Here is a 17,365-nt window from a genome sequence, read left to right on the forward strand (position 1 = left end):
CATGGAGAGTCTGAGTCTGGAAAGATGAGTTCTTTAAAAAAGGTTAGGAAATGAGTTCTTTAAAAAACTCGTTCCTTCCATGCTATTCCTTTTACCTGTCCACTTGCATCTTACTCTTTCTGGTTACGTCTAGATTACAGGCTTTTGTCAACACTACAGTCAGTTCTGTTGTCAAAGCAAGCCACTTTTTCGACAGAGTCTAGACGCTCTCTTTTGAAAAAGCACAGTGTGGATGCAATAGCTCTCTGTCGACAAAAGGCGTTATTCCTCGTAGAATGAGGTTTACCGCCATCGCCAAAACTGCCGCATTCTGTTGACTTACTGTCGACAAAACGTGGCAGTAGTGTAGATGCAGGTATAGTTTTGTCAACAAAAGTCCAAAAAAACCCTGTAGTCTAGACACACCCTCTGAATCCTAAGATATTGCTCATATTGTTCAAAAGAACAGGGTTATCTGAGGATAGGGAATCTGCCTAATAGGAAAAGAAAAGTGTCTGATATGTCATACAAGTCACACAGTTGGTTGTTCTCAGCTTGGACTGGTCATTGGGCATATGACATAGTTGCATGATAGACAGAACATAGATTTTGAATGACATTTTAATAAATACTTTTCTTTCAAAAAAGTTATGGGCACAAAAGTTATAGCATCTTTTTATTGATTTCATCCTAGTCATATGTGGTATTAGACTGAATTGAAAGAGGTCCTGAGTTTATAATCTTTACTCTATTTTACTGCATATGTAGGAGAAGAATAGAAACTTGTTTCACGCTTTGTTTTTCATGTCCTCCAACCATTGAATTCAAATGATAGTTGCATGTGCAACCTTAGTTTTGGAAATTCTGGACATCTTAGTGCTTAACCATGGAAAGTTAATGTTCAATTAATGTATATTTCTATGGAATGAAATCAGTAAGAATAGGTATTTCTGTCACACACACAAAAAAGGTAGGGAAGTAGCCTAGAATTCAAGGCAAGTACTAACCAAGGCCAGAAAATAGGGTATAAGGGTGGTAGCTAGTAATGTATGAGATGTCATATGTAGCTTGTTTGTATCAATATATAAATGTTGTGTTCTGTAGAGGATTAGAAAAAATAAGGTATAGTCGCACAAAAATCATATTTTCAGCATCCAGTTGCTACTCCTTAAATTGTAAATTACAGTTCTGTGACTTGTAATTCATTTGTCCTCGAATGCAATTATATATGTGTAATATCATTATTTGAGTTTGTTATACAGTTAGTTTTTAAATGTTACAAATGTCTGTTCAGATAATAGACAGAAAAAAGGTTACTAAGCTGTGTTCTCCTGGAGTAAAAAGTCCCAGCTCTTTAGAGTTTATTTAAACTGCCTATAATATAGGCCCTAAATGATATTCAACAATATCTGCAGGTCTGTTTGACTGACAGATCAGCCTGCAAAAAACAAAATAAAAATACCTTTTCAGCAGGAAGTTGCTGAATTGCGTATGATAAATATGGTTAAACTGTCTACTTCCCACACATCATAATACCCATTGCTGGGTTCTGTACTTTCACACCCGTCCGCATACTTGAGTGTGTAGTGCATGTGTAAACACTGGGAGTTAATACATGTCTAGGCCTATAGTTAAATCTGCATTTTATAGGCTCTATTCAGTGGGAAAGATGAGTTGAGGACACTGATATATATGGTTTTCTTTGTTTATAAAACAAACACAAGGCAAGGGAAGGGAGAAGGCAGAAAATACTGGAGGTGAACTTTTGGCTTTGGAAATGGTGTGAATCTGAAAATCTGAATTTTGTGGCTTATTGGGCTATATTCCAATGGGGGAATAAAGCTGTATTAATGGGATGTCCCACATTTCATTGGTAGGGAGCTAATCTTGGTTGGAGACTTGCTGAAGAAGATAGTAGGACATAAAACTAAAAGTATAAAGGGACTGTGGTAGGGAGGAAAATGTGATACCAACTTAAATACAATGTGTTTCCAACAAATTGGGCATATGTGAAAAACAATGTGAAGAATAGAGAATTTTCAGTTGCTTATATTCCAGTGCTCGGAATCTAGGTGACAAACAAAGAACTAGAAATACTCACTAATGAGAAGCAACTTAGTATAATTAGCATGGGATTTGCTCGAGTCCTTGACATAGCTTACCAGTATCAATCCAAATCTTTGAACTAAAGTCTGGCCTTGGCAAAATAGCCACATGCTAGGTATTCACTAATCAAGAAAGCACATAGCTGACCTGAGATAATGGGTCTAGAATATCCAGAGTTCTCAACTAATTCCCAAGAAGTGGTACAGAAACACACTGACTCCTTTAAAGGTAAGAATGGAATGACAGGATAATGAAAGGATAATGAATGAGGATGTTTTATTTGAACTAGCTGGTGCAAGGTATAAGGGTGGTAACTAGTAATATATGAGATGTAATATGTAACTTGTTTGTATCGATATATAAAAGGAGAAATCATAGAAGAGGCATCTTTGTTCTAACCTAGGAAACAATTTTAATGTTTTGTGGGAGTTAAGCTGATACCGTTGTTGAGGGCATACAGATATTAGTGTACCTATAACCATTGAGCTGGGATGCTAGAACCATGCTTCATTAACAGTAAACCTTCATCACTGAACCAAGCCTATGATTTCCTGAGAAATGACATCAAGGTCTGCTGAATCAGCACACTACACTCTCTTCTAATGCAGCTAACACCAGGGCTCCAAAACCAGCAAGTAATCACACCAAAAATCATATTAAGGCCAACCCAGTGAGGTGAAGTGCAGATCATAAAGGAAGCCAAAGACAACATGGAAAAATGCATGACTGCAGGCCTAACAAAAATAAGAAGGATTTAAAATATATTAGGACCCAATGAATTCCTAGCAATGGTATAATTTTATTACTAGATGAAAGTTGTAAAATTGTTAATGAAGCAGAAATGCCATACGTGTTCAATCAACGCTGTTATGTATTTGGAAAGAAGCAGGACAATTAACTACTTTCCAGTGCATTATTAACCAAAGAGGGTATTAAACCTAATGTACGAGGGATAAACTTTTAAGCATAAGAACACTTGCACCTAAGCATCCAAAAATAGTTGGCTGAGTAATTTTAATTTGTAATACATCTTAGAATACGAGGGAAATTTTAGAAGAAAAAATATTAATATGTGCAAATATTCAAAACAGCATATGGGATGACCTGAATAAATATAGGCCAATTAGCCAATCCTGGGCAAAATAAAGGATACAAATTAAAATAGGATCCAATGATAAAGGACAGGAAAATAATTAATGACAGTCAGCAAGGGTTTATGAAAAAAATGAGTCTTGTCAAACAAAACTTATTTAATTCTTTGATAAGATTACAAATTTGGTTTGGTAAAAATAACTACAGAAATTTGATATACATAGATTTTCATGTGCAGTTTGTCTTAGTATTGTATGTTACAGTAAACATATAATGTGGTAGTAATCATTCTAGAAAATCACATTATATAAAAGCACATTATGAAGAATAAATGGGACAAATGGGGTTACATTTGGGATGTGACAAAGTTGTACATTATTATGAATTATTTTCATTTATTACCTTACCTCTTGATGGCAACACTAGCATTACTTGCAGCCATAACTTGTTCTACTGCTATCTTTTCTTTTCCTAGTGGTGCTAATCATAGATTCATTCACACCATACTGCCGACCAGCCACATTGACTCTTGCACCATCATGGAGCTTGTCTGTTTTCTTAGCTAAACTCATCATTTACTATTTCTTCTCACTTCTTGTTTTCTTACTTTAGTTAGGACTGCTACTCCTCTTAGGTAGTCATGAATATAACTGGACAGAGGAAGGAGCCAAGTCTATAGTTCTCTCGCCCGGCCTGAGTGGACATGTCCATTTCACTAAAAACAGTGCACACAAATATAAATGAAAACCATGTTATGTCAAGAATGAACTGTAGAAACACATGTTATATAAGGTTTTACAGTACTTTGATTTTAAAATAACTATACAGTATTAATAGAGCACAGGTTAAATGTATCAAGAACTTACTAACTGAAACATCTCAGAAAGTAGTCAGAAGGAAATCATAATAGAATAGGGATGTTTCTAATGGCATCCCGCAGGGATCAGCACTAGATCCAGTATCATTCAGCATTTTCATCAGTAATCTCAACATGAATATAAAGTTACTGCGTATTAGATTTGTAATTGACATGATGATTGGTGGAGTGCCTGTCCCAAACTAATATTGAGAACATGGAGATACACCTTCAAACAAAATGTGTATTTGTACATCCAAATGCAAAGTTTATACACCAAGTAGTAAGGCATGCCTACAGAATGGGGAACAATATTCTGGAAAGCAGTAACTCTGAAAACAATCTAGGGGTCGGAATGGACAGGCTGCTCTAGTGCAATGCTGTGGCAAAAAAAGCAAATGTAATCTTTTGATGTGTATATACAAAGGAATGACTAGTGTGTGTGTGTGTGTGTGTGTGTGTGTGTACACACAAATATATACACACACACACACATTTTATTTATATATATACACACACACAGGAGGCCCCCCGACTTGTGATGTGATTTGTTCTGAGGAAGCGTTGCAAGTCAGGGGCATCGTAATTTGAACTCACATTTACGGTAGGTGCTGTGCGCCATCATAAGTGCGGGCCAACGTAGTAAGTGGGGGGTTTCCGACCCCTTCCGCAGTTACAAATATAGTTGTAAGTGCAGGGAGTCGGAACTTGGGTGGTCACATCTTGGGGGCCTCCTGTATATATACACACTCACATATATATATACACACACACACACACACACACATTAATAATAAAGTAATATATATTATCGTGAGCTTTTGTGGGCAAAATCTACTTCTTCAGATGATACGATCGTTTCATGTGAAGAAGTGGGTTTTTCCCATGCTAAGTTGCCACAGGAATTCTCTTTGTTTTTAAAGTTGCAGACTAACACAGCTACCTCTCTGAGACTTTTATACAAAGGAACAGTGAGGTGAGTATGAGTGTGACATTGATTTTACCTATGCATTTAGCATTGGTGAGACTAATACAGGATTACTGGACAGAGTTCTGGCAGCCACATTTTAAAAAGGCTGTCTAAAAATTGGATGATGAAGTAAAAGGCCATGAAAATGATGTGAGTGCTAAAAGAAAATGCCTGATGGTGAAAGATTTAAAGATATCAATATGTTTTACTTACAAAAATGTAACATTAGAAGATAACTTAATTATAATATATAAGTAGCCTCACAAGATGAATATACCAGCTACCAGAGAGCACTTTAAGCTCTCAGAGAAAGGCACAACAAGATCCAATATCCCTAGAATCTGAGGGAAGAATAATGTATATTAGAAATGAGAAATAAATTGTTAACTATCAGTGTGCTTAGCCATTGGAACAAACTACTAAGATGTGTGATGGATTCTCCATCTCCTGATGGCTTCACTTTGAGACTGGATGCCTTTCTGATATATTTTAGCCAAATACAAGTTATTGAGCTCACTATAGGGAAGCTGTGGTGAAATGTACTGGCCTGAAGTATACAGATTAGCTTAGTTTATCTGATTGTCCCTTCTGCCTTCCTTTCTTATTTTTACCATATAATTCTAAAATAAGTTAATTGGAATATAAATATTGTACTTACATGTCCGTGTATAGTATGTAGAACTGTGTAAACATATTCTTTATCCTTTGTTCCTTAATACTTTTGTTTCATATAGTAGAATAGCCTTTTAATGCAAAGGTTGTTTTAATTAGTCTTAGATTGTTTTTAAGCAATACAGATATACATAAAATATTTAAAATGTTCGATTAATATAAAGTGATATTTCCGTTCAGATTGCATCTATGTTAATCTTATCACAACTTGAATGTACAAGATAGAATAACAAAAATTGCAATAGATTAACAATACTTGCACTAGTTTAGTGTGTTCTTGGAATGATTCTTCAGTGCTAATTATGAATAGTAAAAGGTGAAATCTTGGTCCAGCTTAGTTCAAAACTTCTATGAAGTTAAGTGGGGTAAAATTTCACATCTTGTCTTAAGAACAGATTTGTGAAAAAAACACTCTCCTTTTTTGTTTGACACAGGTAGAAATTTTTCATGTTGCAAAATATGGTTTTCCTTGGAGATTAATAGTGTCCCTTGTGCACCTGAAAGAACCCTACATGTGAACTGTGCAGCTCTGGTAAGATAGTTTTCAAGGTTTAGTTTTGTGCCATTGTGTTAATGTTATAGACAAATATAACTTCCACTGCATGGAATATTGTACACATGTATAAAGAGACAATATAAGTTCATCTTTTGTGCTAAAATACTCAATATTCCGGGGCTTCATTTAAATTCAGAAATGTGGCCTAAAAATAAGCCCTCATTTGCTAACTTTAAACATTATTCATAATCATTCATTAACTACCTTCTTTCACAGTCTCTGTCATGTGGGTTTTATTCTGCTGTAATCTTTTTCACACACTAGCTCTTAGAGCTGGATTCAATAAAAAACTTCAACCAGCTTTTATATTAGAGTCATACAAAACAGGACAGATCTATTTTGGTTGCCTTCTATTCTTGCACAATGCATATTATTAATAATCTTGGGCTTTCGTTAATGTTTTAAAAATTGCTTAATCATCATATGAATTATTAGCTAAATATTTCCTATAACCATCTAAAAACCCACAATAAAACATTATTATTCATCTTGGAAGATTTGTACTGTTTCATTTAATAGAATGGATTGTATTTTATAAACCATTTAAATATGAAAAGCGTGAATAACTGATTATTTAGCATTTCTACTATGATACTGAGATTAGCCTTTATTGATTTATTTTTGTCTATATTTTTTGCGTTTGAATTAGAGATGTTAGTGTTTTGTTTTTGTTTTCCATGGCTAATGTTTTTCTCATTTTCTTTAGAAGAATGCTCATTTTATCATCCAGAAGTGCTATTTTCTGTTTGGTTCTTAAGCAACTGAGAAAAATTGGCTTTTGTAATGGCTGCTGAAAAGTTCTACGAATAGAATAACATTCTATTAAATTTGCTTCCTACCGCTAATTTGCAGTAGGAAGCTTTCCCTAGACAAATACAGAATTGATACTATAGTTTGACTTCATACCATAAGAATTACAATCCCTCCTCCCCCACCTGCCATGCTCCCTTCTCCTGATTGTTCTCTGAATAATTTGCATTTAGTAATCTCATTTCTGGTTACATGGTAACTTGGATCATGAAAGCAGCACTTTAAAATTAAGGGAAAAGAACATTTTCACATTGTTGCCTAAAACAGTTTTGAGTCTTGAATACACTGATTATAGGTAAAGCAAAGAGATACACAAATATCTTAAATAAATATTGTATGAGGCTAAAAGCAGTGCTGTTGCTGGGTGGACTTAGCAATACTGACTATGTAGCTCTCTGCTGAATGCAACTGAAAACAAGTTTTATACTGGCAATGAAGTCAACCATTTGCTTTAATGAATGAATTGGAAAGTATATCTTGCATATGTACATTTTGTAAAATATTTAAAATGGCTTTAATCATTTATCTCTTTTAGTTTTTGTCATTCACGCCTCTGAATCATTCATCTTGAATGTAATCTTGTACAATGTTCAGTGGCAAAAAATGATTTTCAGAAAATCTTGGAGAAGGAGGAAGGTTGTATTCAGGGTTGCTAGTGACTGCATTGTGATTTCTGTGCCTCTCACCTTTTAAATCCAGGACTGCTTGCTTAAAATGTTTACAGATCTTTAAGATTTTGGATCAAATCATGTGAGATTTGTAGTTTTACCTTGTTGTCACAGACATCTTTTGGCTGGATATTTAAGATTTAAGGCTTATCTGCCCAAAATTCCAAATGGAGCTCAGGGTTTGGGTAGTCACATAGATCAAAACCAATGAACTCCTGCAAAGTGAAACCAGTGAGTTTCATGAAGTTCTAATTACCTGCTCTTTTTCAGTTCTATTTGTTTGTCATTGCTGACAACATAGTATCCTGGTTCTGTCAATATACCAGCATAACTTGGATAACTCAATGGAAGCAGACAAACTCATTAACAATGTGCCATTTTTACTGTCATTTTCCAACTGTAATCTGACTTCAGTGGGTTTAGTCATCCTTTATTTAAATAGAATGTTTAACAGATATTCTGCAACTTGGAAAAAATTATTGTTTTAATATGCAAAACTATGAACTCCCTTGGCAGCTAGAAAAAAAAATTGCATTCCTTGCAGCTGGGTGAAGTTGGCAAAATATCCATTTTCTTTTTATGTGATTTCCACGTGCATTTCTTGTGCAATTTTGAAAATACTTCTTTAAAATATTAAAAACAAATTTGTTGCTAGAAAGGAAAAAATAAAACATTTTTCATATGTTGAGCAAACTTAAAGGCTACCAAATACTTTTAACAGTGCAGCACCAGAATGGTAGTTCCATTAAATAAAAGAAGCTGCATTTCTTGTAATTCTTCGTTGTTTTGTAAAAATAATATAAATGTACAGACAGCAGGTTCACTATAGAACAAGATGATAAGCTATGTTTTAGCCTGTAAGCTGTCTTGTTCAATACTGGTCCTCTGACTGGTGTTCAGGTCTATACTTATTAGTCCGGCGGGGCCTGAGGGTGGGGCAGGCTGCAATGTCTGCACCAGCCTAAATGTCAACACAGCCCTGATCCTCGTTCACGGCGGGGCAGGCAAACAGTTTCCAGAGTCAGTTTTAGCCCAGGCCCTGGTTCAGGGCAGGGCAGGCAAACAAACAATTTTCCTGGAACAAGTGGGGAGAGGGAGACTGCTACCCTGTATGTAGGGTGACGGGGAACGCGGGCCCTCCCTACTCCACCGTGTCCCAGTGCAGGGCCCTAGCAGTGGCAGGCTGGGTAGCAACTGGGGTTAGGGGGAAATCCAATCCAAAACACACAGACACACATCAAAGGGCTATCAGATCTGCCTGACCATCATCCACCTCTGCTGGGTCTCTTCTGAACTCCCTCTCACTCTGTACCTGGCTCCCGGTCAGCAACAGCTTTGCAGGGTCTTGGTACTCTGCCTGTGGGGGTATGTAAGCTGTCTCCTCTTTGGTGCCTGGTCCTGGTGGTCCGGGCCAGTTGTCCACCTCTACTAGATCCTCAGAGCTTCAGCATGAGGGATCAAAATAGTCCTCCGCTCCCTCCAGCAGCTGGCCCCCTACTAAGCTCCTGGGCTGGGCTTTTATACTTCCTGCCCCACCCCTAGGCTTCTGTGAAATTAGAGGGGCAGGCTCTGGCTTGGCCCACCCGGGTCCAGAGAGGGGTTCTTCCTCTTCGGGGTCAATGAGCGGCCACGCCTGCTCATTAAACAGCCCAAGTTTGTCCAACTGCAAAAAATAAATCTGACTTCTATAGTATATTAAATGTCAATTTCATTTTTTTCAGATATGCTGCTAAATTCTCAGGTTGCTACTTAGCATTTTTTCATCAAAACTGTCATTAACTTTAGTGGGAGTTTGCCTAAATAAAGATTCAGTAAAACTTAAATAAAGACCTCAGAATTTGATCTGTAAATGAAATAAAGAAAATGAAAAGAATCATAGAGTGAAATTGTGCTCTCTTTGTATTCTAATATTTACATACAGTGTTCTCCTTTATTTTATCCTAATCCATCCCCACTACTTAAGTAGAAATAACTGGCTGATGCTATCTACATGACAACCATAGGACCACAGCTTACATAGTATATTGCATTACTTAGAAGGTAAGAAAGTATTTAATTAATACAACATTTAGTTGTATTAACAGACCATTGCCATGCTTTGCCACCTCACATGACTCCACCTTGCTGCCTTGCCTGACCTTGCCTTGCAATCTCACCCGACATAGTTTCCCTAACCTGCTGACCTAGTCCCTTGGTTTGGATCTTCCAGTTACTGACTCCTGCAAGTACTCCAACCACTCCTCTAACCTGTCTGATATAGTGATTGACATCCCAGGTACGTGACTACCTGCTCACATGTGACTAGACCTTCTAGTCTAGTGACTCACATGTGACTGCTGCTCTAGGCTACCCACTAGCTTGTTTTGGCCACCAGGCATTGCGCACTGCTTATTCTCTATCTGCTTTTCTCATGTTGAGCTTTGAAATATAGGTATCAAAAGCTCTGTTGCACTACTTAAACTTTTCTGTTCCTTAACAGAGGTAATAAAAAAGCCAAAATGGTAATGAGATAATTGAGCAGTTATCAGATGATTAGAAATTCTACTTCATTAAACATTCCCATGTGACATTAAAAAATTAGTTTTCATTCTGACATTTTAAAATGTTAGGTGACTATTAACAAGAGTTGCTAAATCCCATTGACCTTTCAAAGTGATTCACAGAACAACAACTTCCTATATCAAAACCAAGAATATGACATGTCTCCTTGAGGCTAATGTCTGGCCATACCAACGCATTTCAGTTACCCGGATCTAGGAAGTGTCATTAAGAAGCCAGCATTGTTTTATTGTTCCCATTTCAGAAAAGAAACAATAGTTCTCAGTCACACCATGAAATACTATAATTCCTATTACAAATTATGGCAAGTTGTATCAAATTGGCAGACAAGGTGTACTTTGTGGTCATAAAAGCTAAGCTTAAGATAAAAGATTGCTCCTTTCCATTTGAACAAATTGGAGAAGGACCAGAGAATAGTGACAAAAATGCTTAAAAGTCTAGAAGACATGACCTATGAGGCAAGATTGAAAAAAAAAGGTTTATTTAGTCTAGAAGAGAGAAGACTTAGAGGCGACTTGATTACCATTTTCAATTAGATAAAAGGTTGTTACAAGGAGTAGGGAGAAAAATTATTCTCTTTCATCTCTGATGATAGGACAATAAACAATGGACTTAAATTGCAGTAACGGGGGTTTGATTTGACATTAGGAAAAGTGTCTTAACTGTCGGGGTTGTGTACTCTGGTATGAGAGATGCCCACTGCTTTTCATCTTCTCCTGCTTGGAACATGCATGGGAATTATCCACCTAACAAAGAGTGGGAAGTACATCTTTACAGGCAAGCTTGCTAACCTAGGGTATGTCTACACTACAGCATTATTTCGAAATATCTTATTTTGAAATAGTTAATTTGAAATAAGTTATTTCGAAATAACGTGTCTACACACAAAATGCATTTTGAAATAGTGTTTTGCTATTTCAAAATAGCACGTCCACACTGAGGGTGTGTCTAGACTACATGACTCCGTTGACGGAGCCATGTTGATGAGTTTACTAGACATAGCAAAATGAAGCAGCGATTTAAATAATCGCCACTTCATTTACATCAAAATGGCTGCCACGCTATGCTGATCAGCTGTTTGTTGGCACAGCGCAGTAATCTACACGGGGATCAACCATCCCCCGATCCTTTTGTCGTCAGATTCCTTATGCCTTGTGAACGAGGCTTGAAGGATCTGACGACAAAGGAATCTGGGGTTGGTTGATCCCCATCTAGACTACTGTGCTGTGCCGACAAACAGCTGATCGGCACAGCGCAGCAGCCATTTTGATGTAAATGAAGTGGCGATTATTTAAATAGCTGCTTCATTTTGCTATGTCTAGTAAACTCATCTACATGGCTCCATCGACGGAGCCACGCAGTCTAGACACTGAATCGCATTTAAGGTCGGCCACGACCAGGTCCGGCAGGGCATCAGGTCAGGAGTTACTTTGTGTGGCTGCTGCTTGAGACTATCTGAGGCCTGTGCTTAAAGGGACTCCTCCCCCCACCAGACAGCTGGTTCTCAACTTTCCCTGCTTGCTTGCCTACCTCGATGAGGGACATCAAAGCAGTTTATCTCTGCGTACTCTGGTTGCCCTCACTCGGGATACCACAGCATTCTGCAGCATGGAGTGGAAGCTGTCCCTGGGCACTCTGGTGCTTCCCGTGGACGCGTTACTGCAAGCCTGGCTGCACTTTCTGCAGGCTGCCGTCTGGGAGGTCCATCAGGGAGCTGTCAGTATCCAGGAGGCCCTGCGGGAGAGCTTTCACCCTGAGGAGCACTAAGAGGCTCCCTGGTCTGTTCCACTAACGGCTTGTGCCTCATTCCTCCCTCACATCTTTCCACTCACCCCTCCCTAACTCCACTTCCTGATGTCAAATAAAATACACGTATTTTCATGAACACAAACTCTCTTTATTTAACAAAACTGGGGTGGGGGGGATGGAAATGAAAATCTGGTGAGACTGGGGAAAGTAGGTGGGAGAGGGGAGAAGAGAGGGTGGGAGAGGGGAGGGGGAAACCTGGGAGGAGGGAGCTGGAAGGCGGAAACAAGGGGAAGAAGAGGGAGGGGAAGCTCAGGGCTCAGGGTTGGGGTGTCTCACTGGACCAACTTGATTGTCATGCAAACCTGCTCCTGGGTTCGCATGTGGCCTTTGGTGGCCAGGCTGGCAGCTATCCTGCCATAGACGGCCGCGTTCCTCCATCTAGTGAGGAGATCATGGATGTTGGGGGCATCCCCTCCAAACCTGAATAAGGTCCATGATCTCCACCCTGGACCAGGAAGGCGCCCGACTTCTTCAGGCCCTGGCAGGCTCCTGGGAGCTGGCAGACTGCTCCTGGACATTGTTGAGGGCTGGCTGCCAGTGGCTTGCTGGCTCATGTTTTGGGGCCACTGGGTCAGGGGCAGTGACTGCTGGCTCTGGGCTGGCAGGCTTGGAGCTGGCACAGGCACTGTAGCCAGAGTCAACCCCTTTAAGGTTTCCGGGGAGGGAGGAGGGAGAGGAGTGTTCTTGTTTGAGGCTGGGGTCACCAGGGCACCCTGGGAAGGCTGGAGGCCTCCTAGTTAGATATAAGTGTCTACACAGCACATATTTCAAAATAAACGCTCCGCTATTTTGAATTAATTTCAAAATAGCGGTTTGGCTGTGTAGACATACCCCTAGTGAGTATGTAATGGCTGTTATTTCGAAATAACTTTGCTGTGTAGACATACCCCTAGTGAGGAAGGCTTTAAACTGGGTCCATGGGTAGATAGATGGTGACCTAAGCCCTGAGGCACTTGGGGAAGTGGAATTTGGGGAGGAAACACAAGGGGAGGGTACAAGAGGGGAAGCCTCCTGATTCATACTGAGAAAGTAGGACAATCAGCTAGTTATCTTATGTGTCTGTGCATGAATGCAAGAACCTTGCAAACAGGAAAAATTAGAAGTCCTGTCATAGTCAAGAAATGATTATGTGATTGAAATAACAAACTTGGTGGGGTAACTCACATAATTGGAGCATTGTCACTGCTAGCTATAAACTGTTCAAGAAGGACAGGCAAGGGAGAAAAGGTGGGGAAGTTGCACTGTATGTAAGAGAGTAGTGTGACTACTTAGAGCTCCAGTATGAAACTGAAGAAAGCCTGCTGAGAGACATAAGAACAGCCATACTGAGTCAGACCAAAGGTCCATCTAACCCAGTATCCTTTCTGCTGAAAGTGGCCAATGTCAGATGCCCCAGAGGAAGCGAATGCAACAAGTAATCATTACATGATCCCTCTCCTGTCATCCATTTCTAGACAAACAGAGGCTAAGGACTTTCCTGCCCATCTCGGCTAATATCCATTGATGGACCTAGCCTCCATGAATCTATCTAGCTCTTTTTTGAACCCTTTTAAAGTCCTAGTCTTCACAACATCCTCTAGCAAGGAGTTCCACAGGCACTTTGTAAATAAAAACTTCCTTTTGTTTGTTTTATATCTGCTACCTGTTAATTTCATTTGGTGACCCCTAGTTTTTATATTATCGGAACAAGTAAATCACTTTTCTTTATTCACTTTTCCCACACCAGTCATGATTTTATAGACCTATATGATATCTCCCCTTAGTCTCCTCTTTTCTAAGATGAAAAGTCCAAGTCTTTTTAATCTCTTGTGGAAGAAAACATTGTCCTCACTCTGCATTTGTAAGCAACAAGTAGCCAGAGGCAGTCTTATTACGAGCTGAAGCAAGGGAAAAACTGGTTCGGACGGGGGGAAGCCCCCCCCCCCTCCGAGGCAGATCCTTGAATACAAGCAATTATGAAGCAGTTTATATACTGTCTATAAATATAATAACAATAACAATTAGTCTCCTTACAAACACCAATGGCTAACAGTTATTTAGTTCCACCCAGATGCTCCTTATCTCAGGGTACGTCTAAACTACATGGCTCCGTCGACAGAGCCATGTAGATTTGTTGTTTTGGCAAAGGCAAATGAAGCCACGATTTAAATGATTGCGGCTTCATTTACATTTACATGGCTGCCGCACTGAGCGCTCAGCGCGCTAGTCTGGATGCTCAGCGCGCTAGTCTGGACGCTCCCCTGCCGACATCAAATCCCTTTGTCGGCAGCCCCGGTAAACCTCATCCCACGAGGAATAACGGGGCTGCCGACAAGGGGCTTTGATGTCGGCAGGGGAGCATCCAGACTAGTGCGCTGAGCCGACAAACAGCTGATCAGCTGTTTGTCGGCTCAGCGTGGCAGCCATGTAAATTTAAATGAAGCCGCAATCATTTAAATCGCGGCTTCATTTGCCTTTGCCTATAACCCTAATCTACATGGCTCCGTCGTCGGAGCCATGTAGTCTAGACACAGCCTCTGCCAGAGTCAGCCTTATCTCTGTATAGAGGCGAGAGGCAAAGGCAGCGTCTAATTACAGATCTCGCGTTGTCAGGCCACAGACTTAGCCTGACTCTTGCTCTCTTGTTAACAAGACCAAGATGGCTGCACACAAATTCCCTTATTCCCTTTTCTTGCCTCCACTCTCTCTTCATATGGGACCCCTTCCAAGCCCCTAATCATTTTGTTGCCCTTCTCTGAACCTTTCCAATGCTAATATATCTTTTTTTGAGATGAGGCAACCAGATCTGTATGCAGTAGTCAAGATGTGGGCATACCATGGTTTTATATAGAGGCAAGATAGTCTCTGTCTTATTCTCTAGTCTATCCCTTTTTAATTATTCCTAACATTCTATTGCTTTTTTGACTGCCGCTGCACACTGAATGGATGTTTTCAGAGAACTATCCACAATGACTCCAAGATCTCGCTCTCAAATAGTTATAACTAAATTAGTCCCCATCATATTGTATGTATAGTTGAGATTACTTTTTCCAATGTGAATTACTTTACATTTATCAACATTGAATTTAATTTTCCATTTTGTTGCCCAATCATTTAGCTTGGTGAGATCTTTTTGAAGCTCTTCACAGTCTGCTTTGGTCTTAATTACCTTGAGCAGGTTAATATCATCTGCAAATGTTGCCACCTCAGGCTACAATTACACTGCAACGCTATTTCGGGATACTAGAGCATCCCAAAACAGCTATCCCATGTCTGAACAGCAAACCCATTATTTCGGGCTCATTATTCCGACATCCCTGTAAACCTCATTCCACGAGGCGTAAGGTACGTTTTGGAATAATGTGTTATTTTAAAAATTTGGCACTGTGTAGACAGTCTCCAACCATTTCACTCCTCATGTCCATAAGCATTTCTGGGTTCACCAGGCTTATTGGTTACTGATGCCCTGCCTGGCTTGCTATTTAGATGGTGTAGCTATCAAGAGCTGGCTTTCCTCTAACCTGATCACTGTGTGGGGCTAGGAAGAAATATTTTTTCTCTTTCCAAGAAAGGCAGTATGGCTGTTTCGTTTTGTTTTGGGGTTGGTTTTTTTTTGTTTTTGGTTTTTTACTTTCTTCAGCATCAGACTGGAACCATAGTAGGTGAAGATAGTATTCATTCCTCAAAAATGGACATGAAGAAGATAATAAATGTCAATAAATACTGGTGCTGATTGCATCCGGCTTCCAGCATGGGTAAGAGGCTTCATGGGGCCAGTTGCTGTGGCTGACCTGAGTGTGGGATTCAGGAAGGAATGGTAAATCTTGTTTGGTCTCTGTGGCATGAAAGTCTTAAGTCTTTGCAGACAGAGCTTTTCCTTATCTGCAAGCTCATTCCTGCTCATCAAGGAATGCTGGTGGGATTCAGTAATGAGTAGAATCCTGGTTTGAATAGTGGGGATATTATCTAAGGAAGCCAACTTTCATTCCTTGATTGCATAACATGAGGCGATTTTGCCATCTCTGTACCCAATTAGTGTCTAGTAGTTTGCAAGAGGGTAAGTCAACTCACCTTCCCATGCACCTCACCAATATAAAAAATAGTAAATAGCAGCCTTTAGCAGTAAATTTATTTACCTGTCTTCAGCTTTTGCAATAGTCGTCATGAAAGCAATAGAGACAAATTCTAACAGTCTTTTGTTAATCTGGTTTGCAAAGAAATAGCTGACACTATTGGTCTTTAACAGCTTTGGAGGAGTTGGAGAGTCATGCTCTCAGAAGGGCAGCTCTGTTGTTTTCACCACCATCCTCCAATGGGGACACTTGTAATTAAAAGCCAGGTTTCTGTAGCAGCTTTACCAGCAAAGGTTGCCAAGAGATGCACAGAATTGTCTGTTTAAGGTACTCAAAAATCCCCCTGCTTTTGTCTTCAGGGATGCTCACAGATGACTGTGCGCTCTGGCTATAGGCCATTTGTGGCAATTAATCTTTGTAGTCTAGACATCCCACCCCAAGAGGACTCCTAGGCTATGTCTAGACTACAAAGATAAATTGGAAAAATCTTTTTCTGATATACTTTCTAAAGAGGCTTTTCTGAAATTTGGCCCATATACACTGGGCCAAATTTTGGGAAAAAACCCTCTTTTGGAACATCGCTTCTTCCTCATAAAATGAGGTTTACAGAGATACCAACAAAATGCATCCAATTTTCTGACTTTTTTTTTTTTTCAGAAAAGTGGACACGTTCTTTGAATGTGGCAGAGCTTCTCCACGATACCTCCAGTATCCTGGAAAAGCTCTGCAGTCTAGACATACCCTTCGCCTCTGGGAACCACAGCAAAATCTTGCATAACTTCTGAGTGAACTATATCGCTAGATATGGAGGCTTTCTTTAATCATAGCAATTTTAAAAGATCAAACATTGATTTAAACTCTTGACATTGTTTTAAAATAACATTCCTTGTATAATTATGTTATTGTTATTCTCTGATTATAGGTATAAAACATATAATTATGGGTGCACTTTGTACTAGTGCTTATAATTATATACTTTGTAAATCAGAAGCATAACTTCGTAACTGTGGCATATTATTTTTCAATAAATTCTAAAGTAAATGAAAATGTGAAAGCTACTCTTGAAAACTGAGTAGGTTGAAGTTATGAACCATATCCTAAGTCTGATTTTCAAAGTATGCTTTCATAACAATTGGCAGCATAAAAAAGTAATGTTCTGTGAAAGAACCATGGCAGAATGCTTTCTGGAAAAAAAAAAAATTAGGGAAGGCTATAATTATTAACAACTCGAATTAA

At 39.2% G+C, this 17,365-nt stretch overlaps 1 protein-coding gene across 1 annotated transcript in view; it reads left to right on the forward strand.

Moving 5' to 3' along the window:
• The window catches only part of CFAP47 (cilia and flagella associated protein 47), a 651,639-nt gene that overhangs the window by 466,905 nt on the left and 167,369 nt on the right, over positions 1-17,365 (forward strand). Inside the window, exon 51 of the mRNA XM_075913261.2 lies at positions 6,110-6,207. Coding sequence (XP_075769376.2) covers positions 6,110-6,207 — 98 coding nt within the window. The remainder of the gene's footprint in view (positions 1-6,109; positions 6,208-17,365) is intronic.

The sequence above is a fragment of the Pelodiscus sinensis genome, chromosome 1, assembly GCF_052426305.1.
Source record: "Pelodiscus sinensis isolate ZL-2025 chromosome 1, ASM5242630v1, whole genome shotgun sequence".
Classification (NCBI taxonomy): Eukaryota; Metazoa; Chordata; order Testudines; family Trionychidae; genus Pelodiscus; species Pelodiscus sinensis.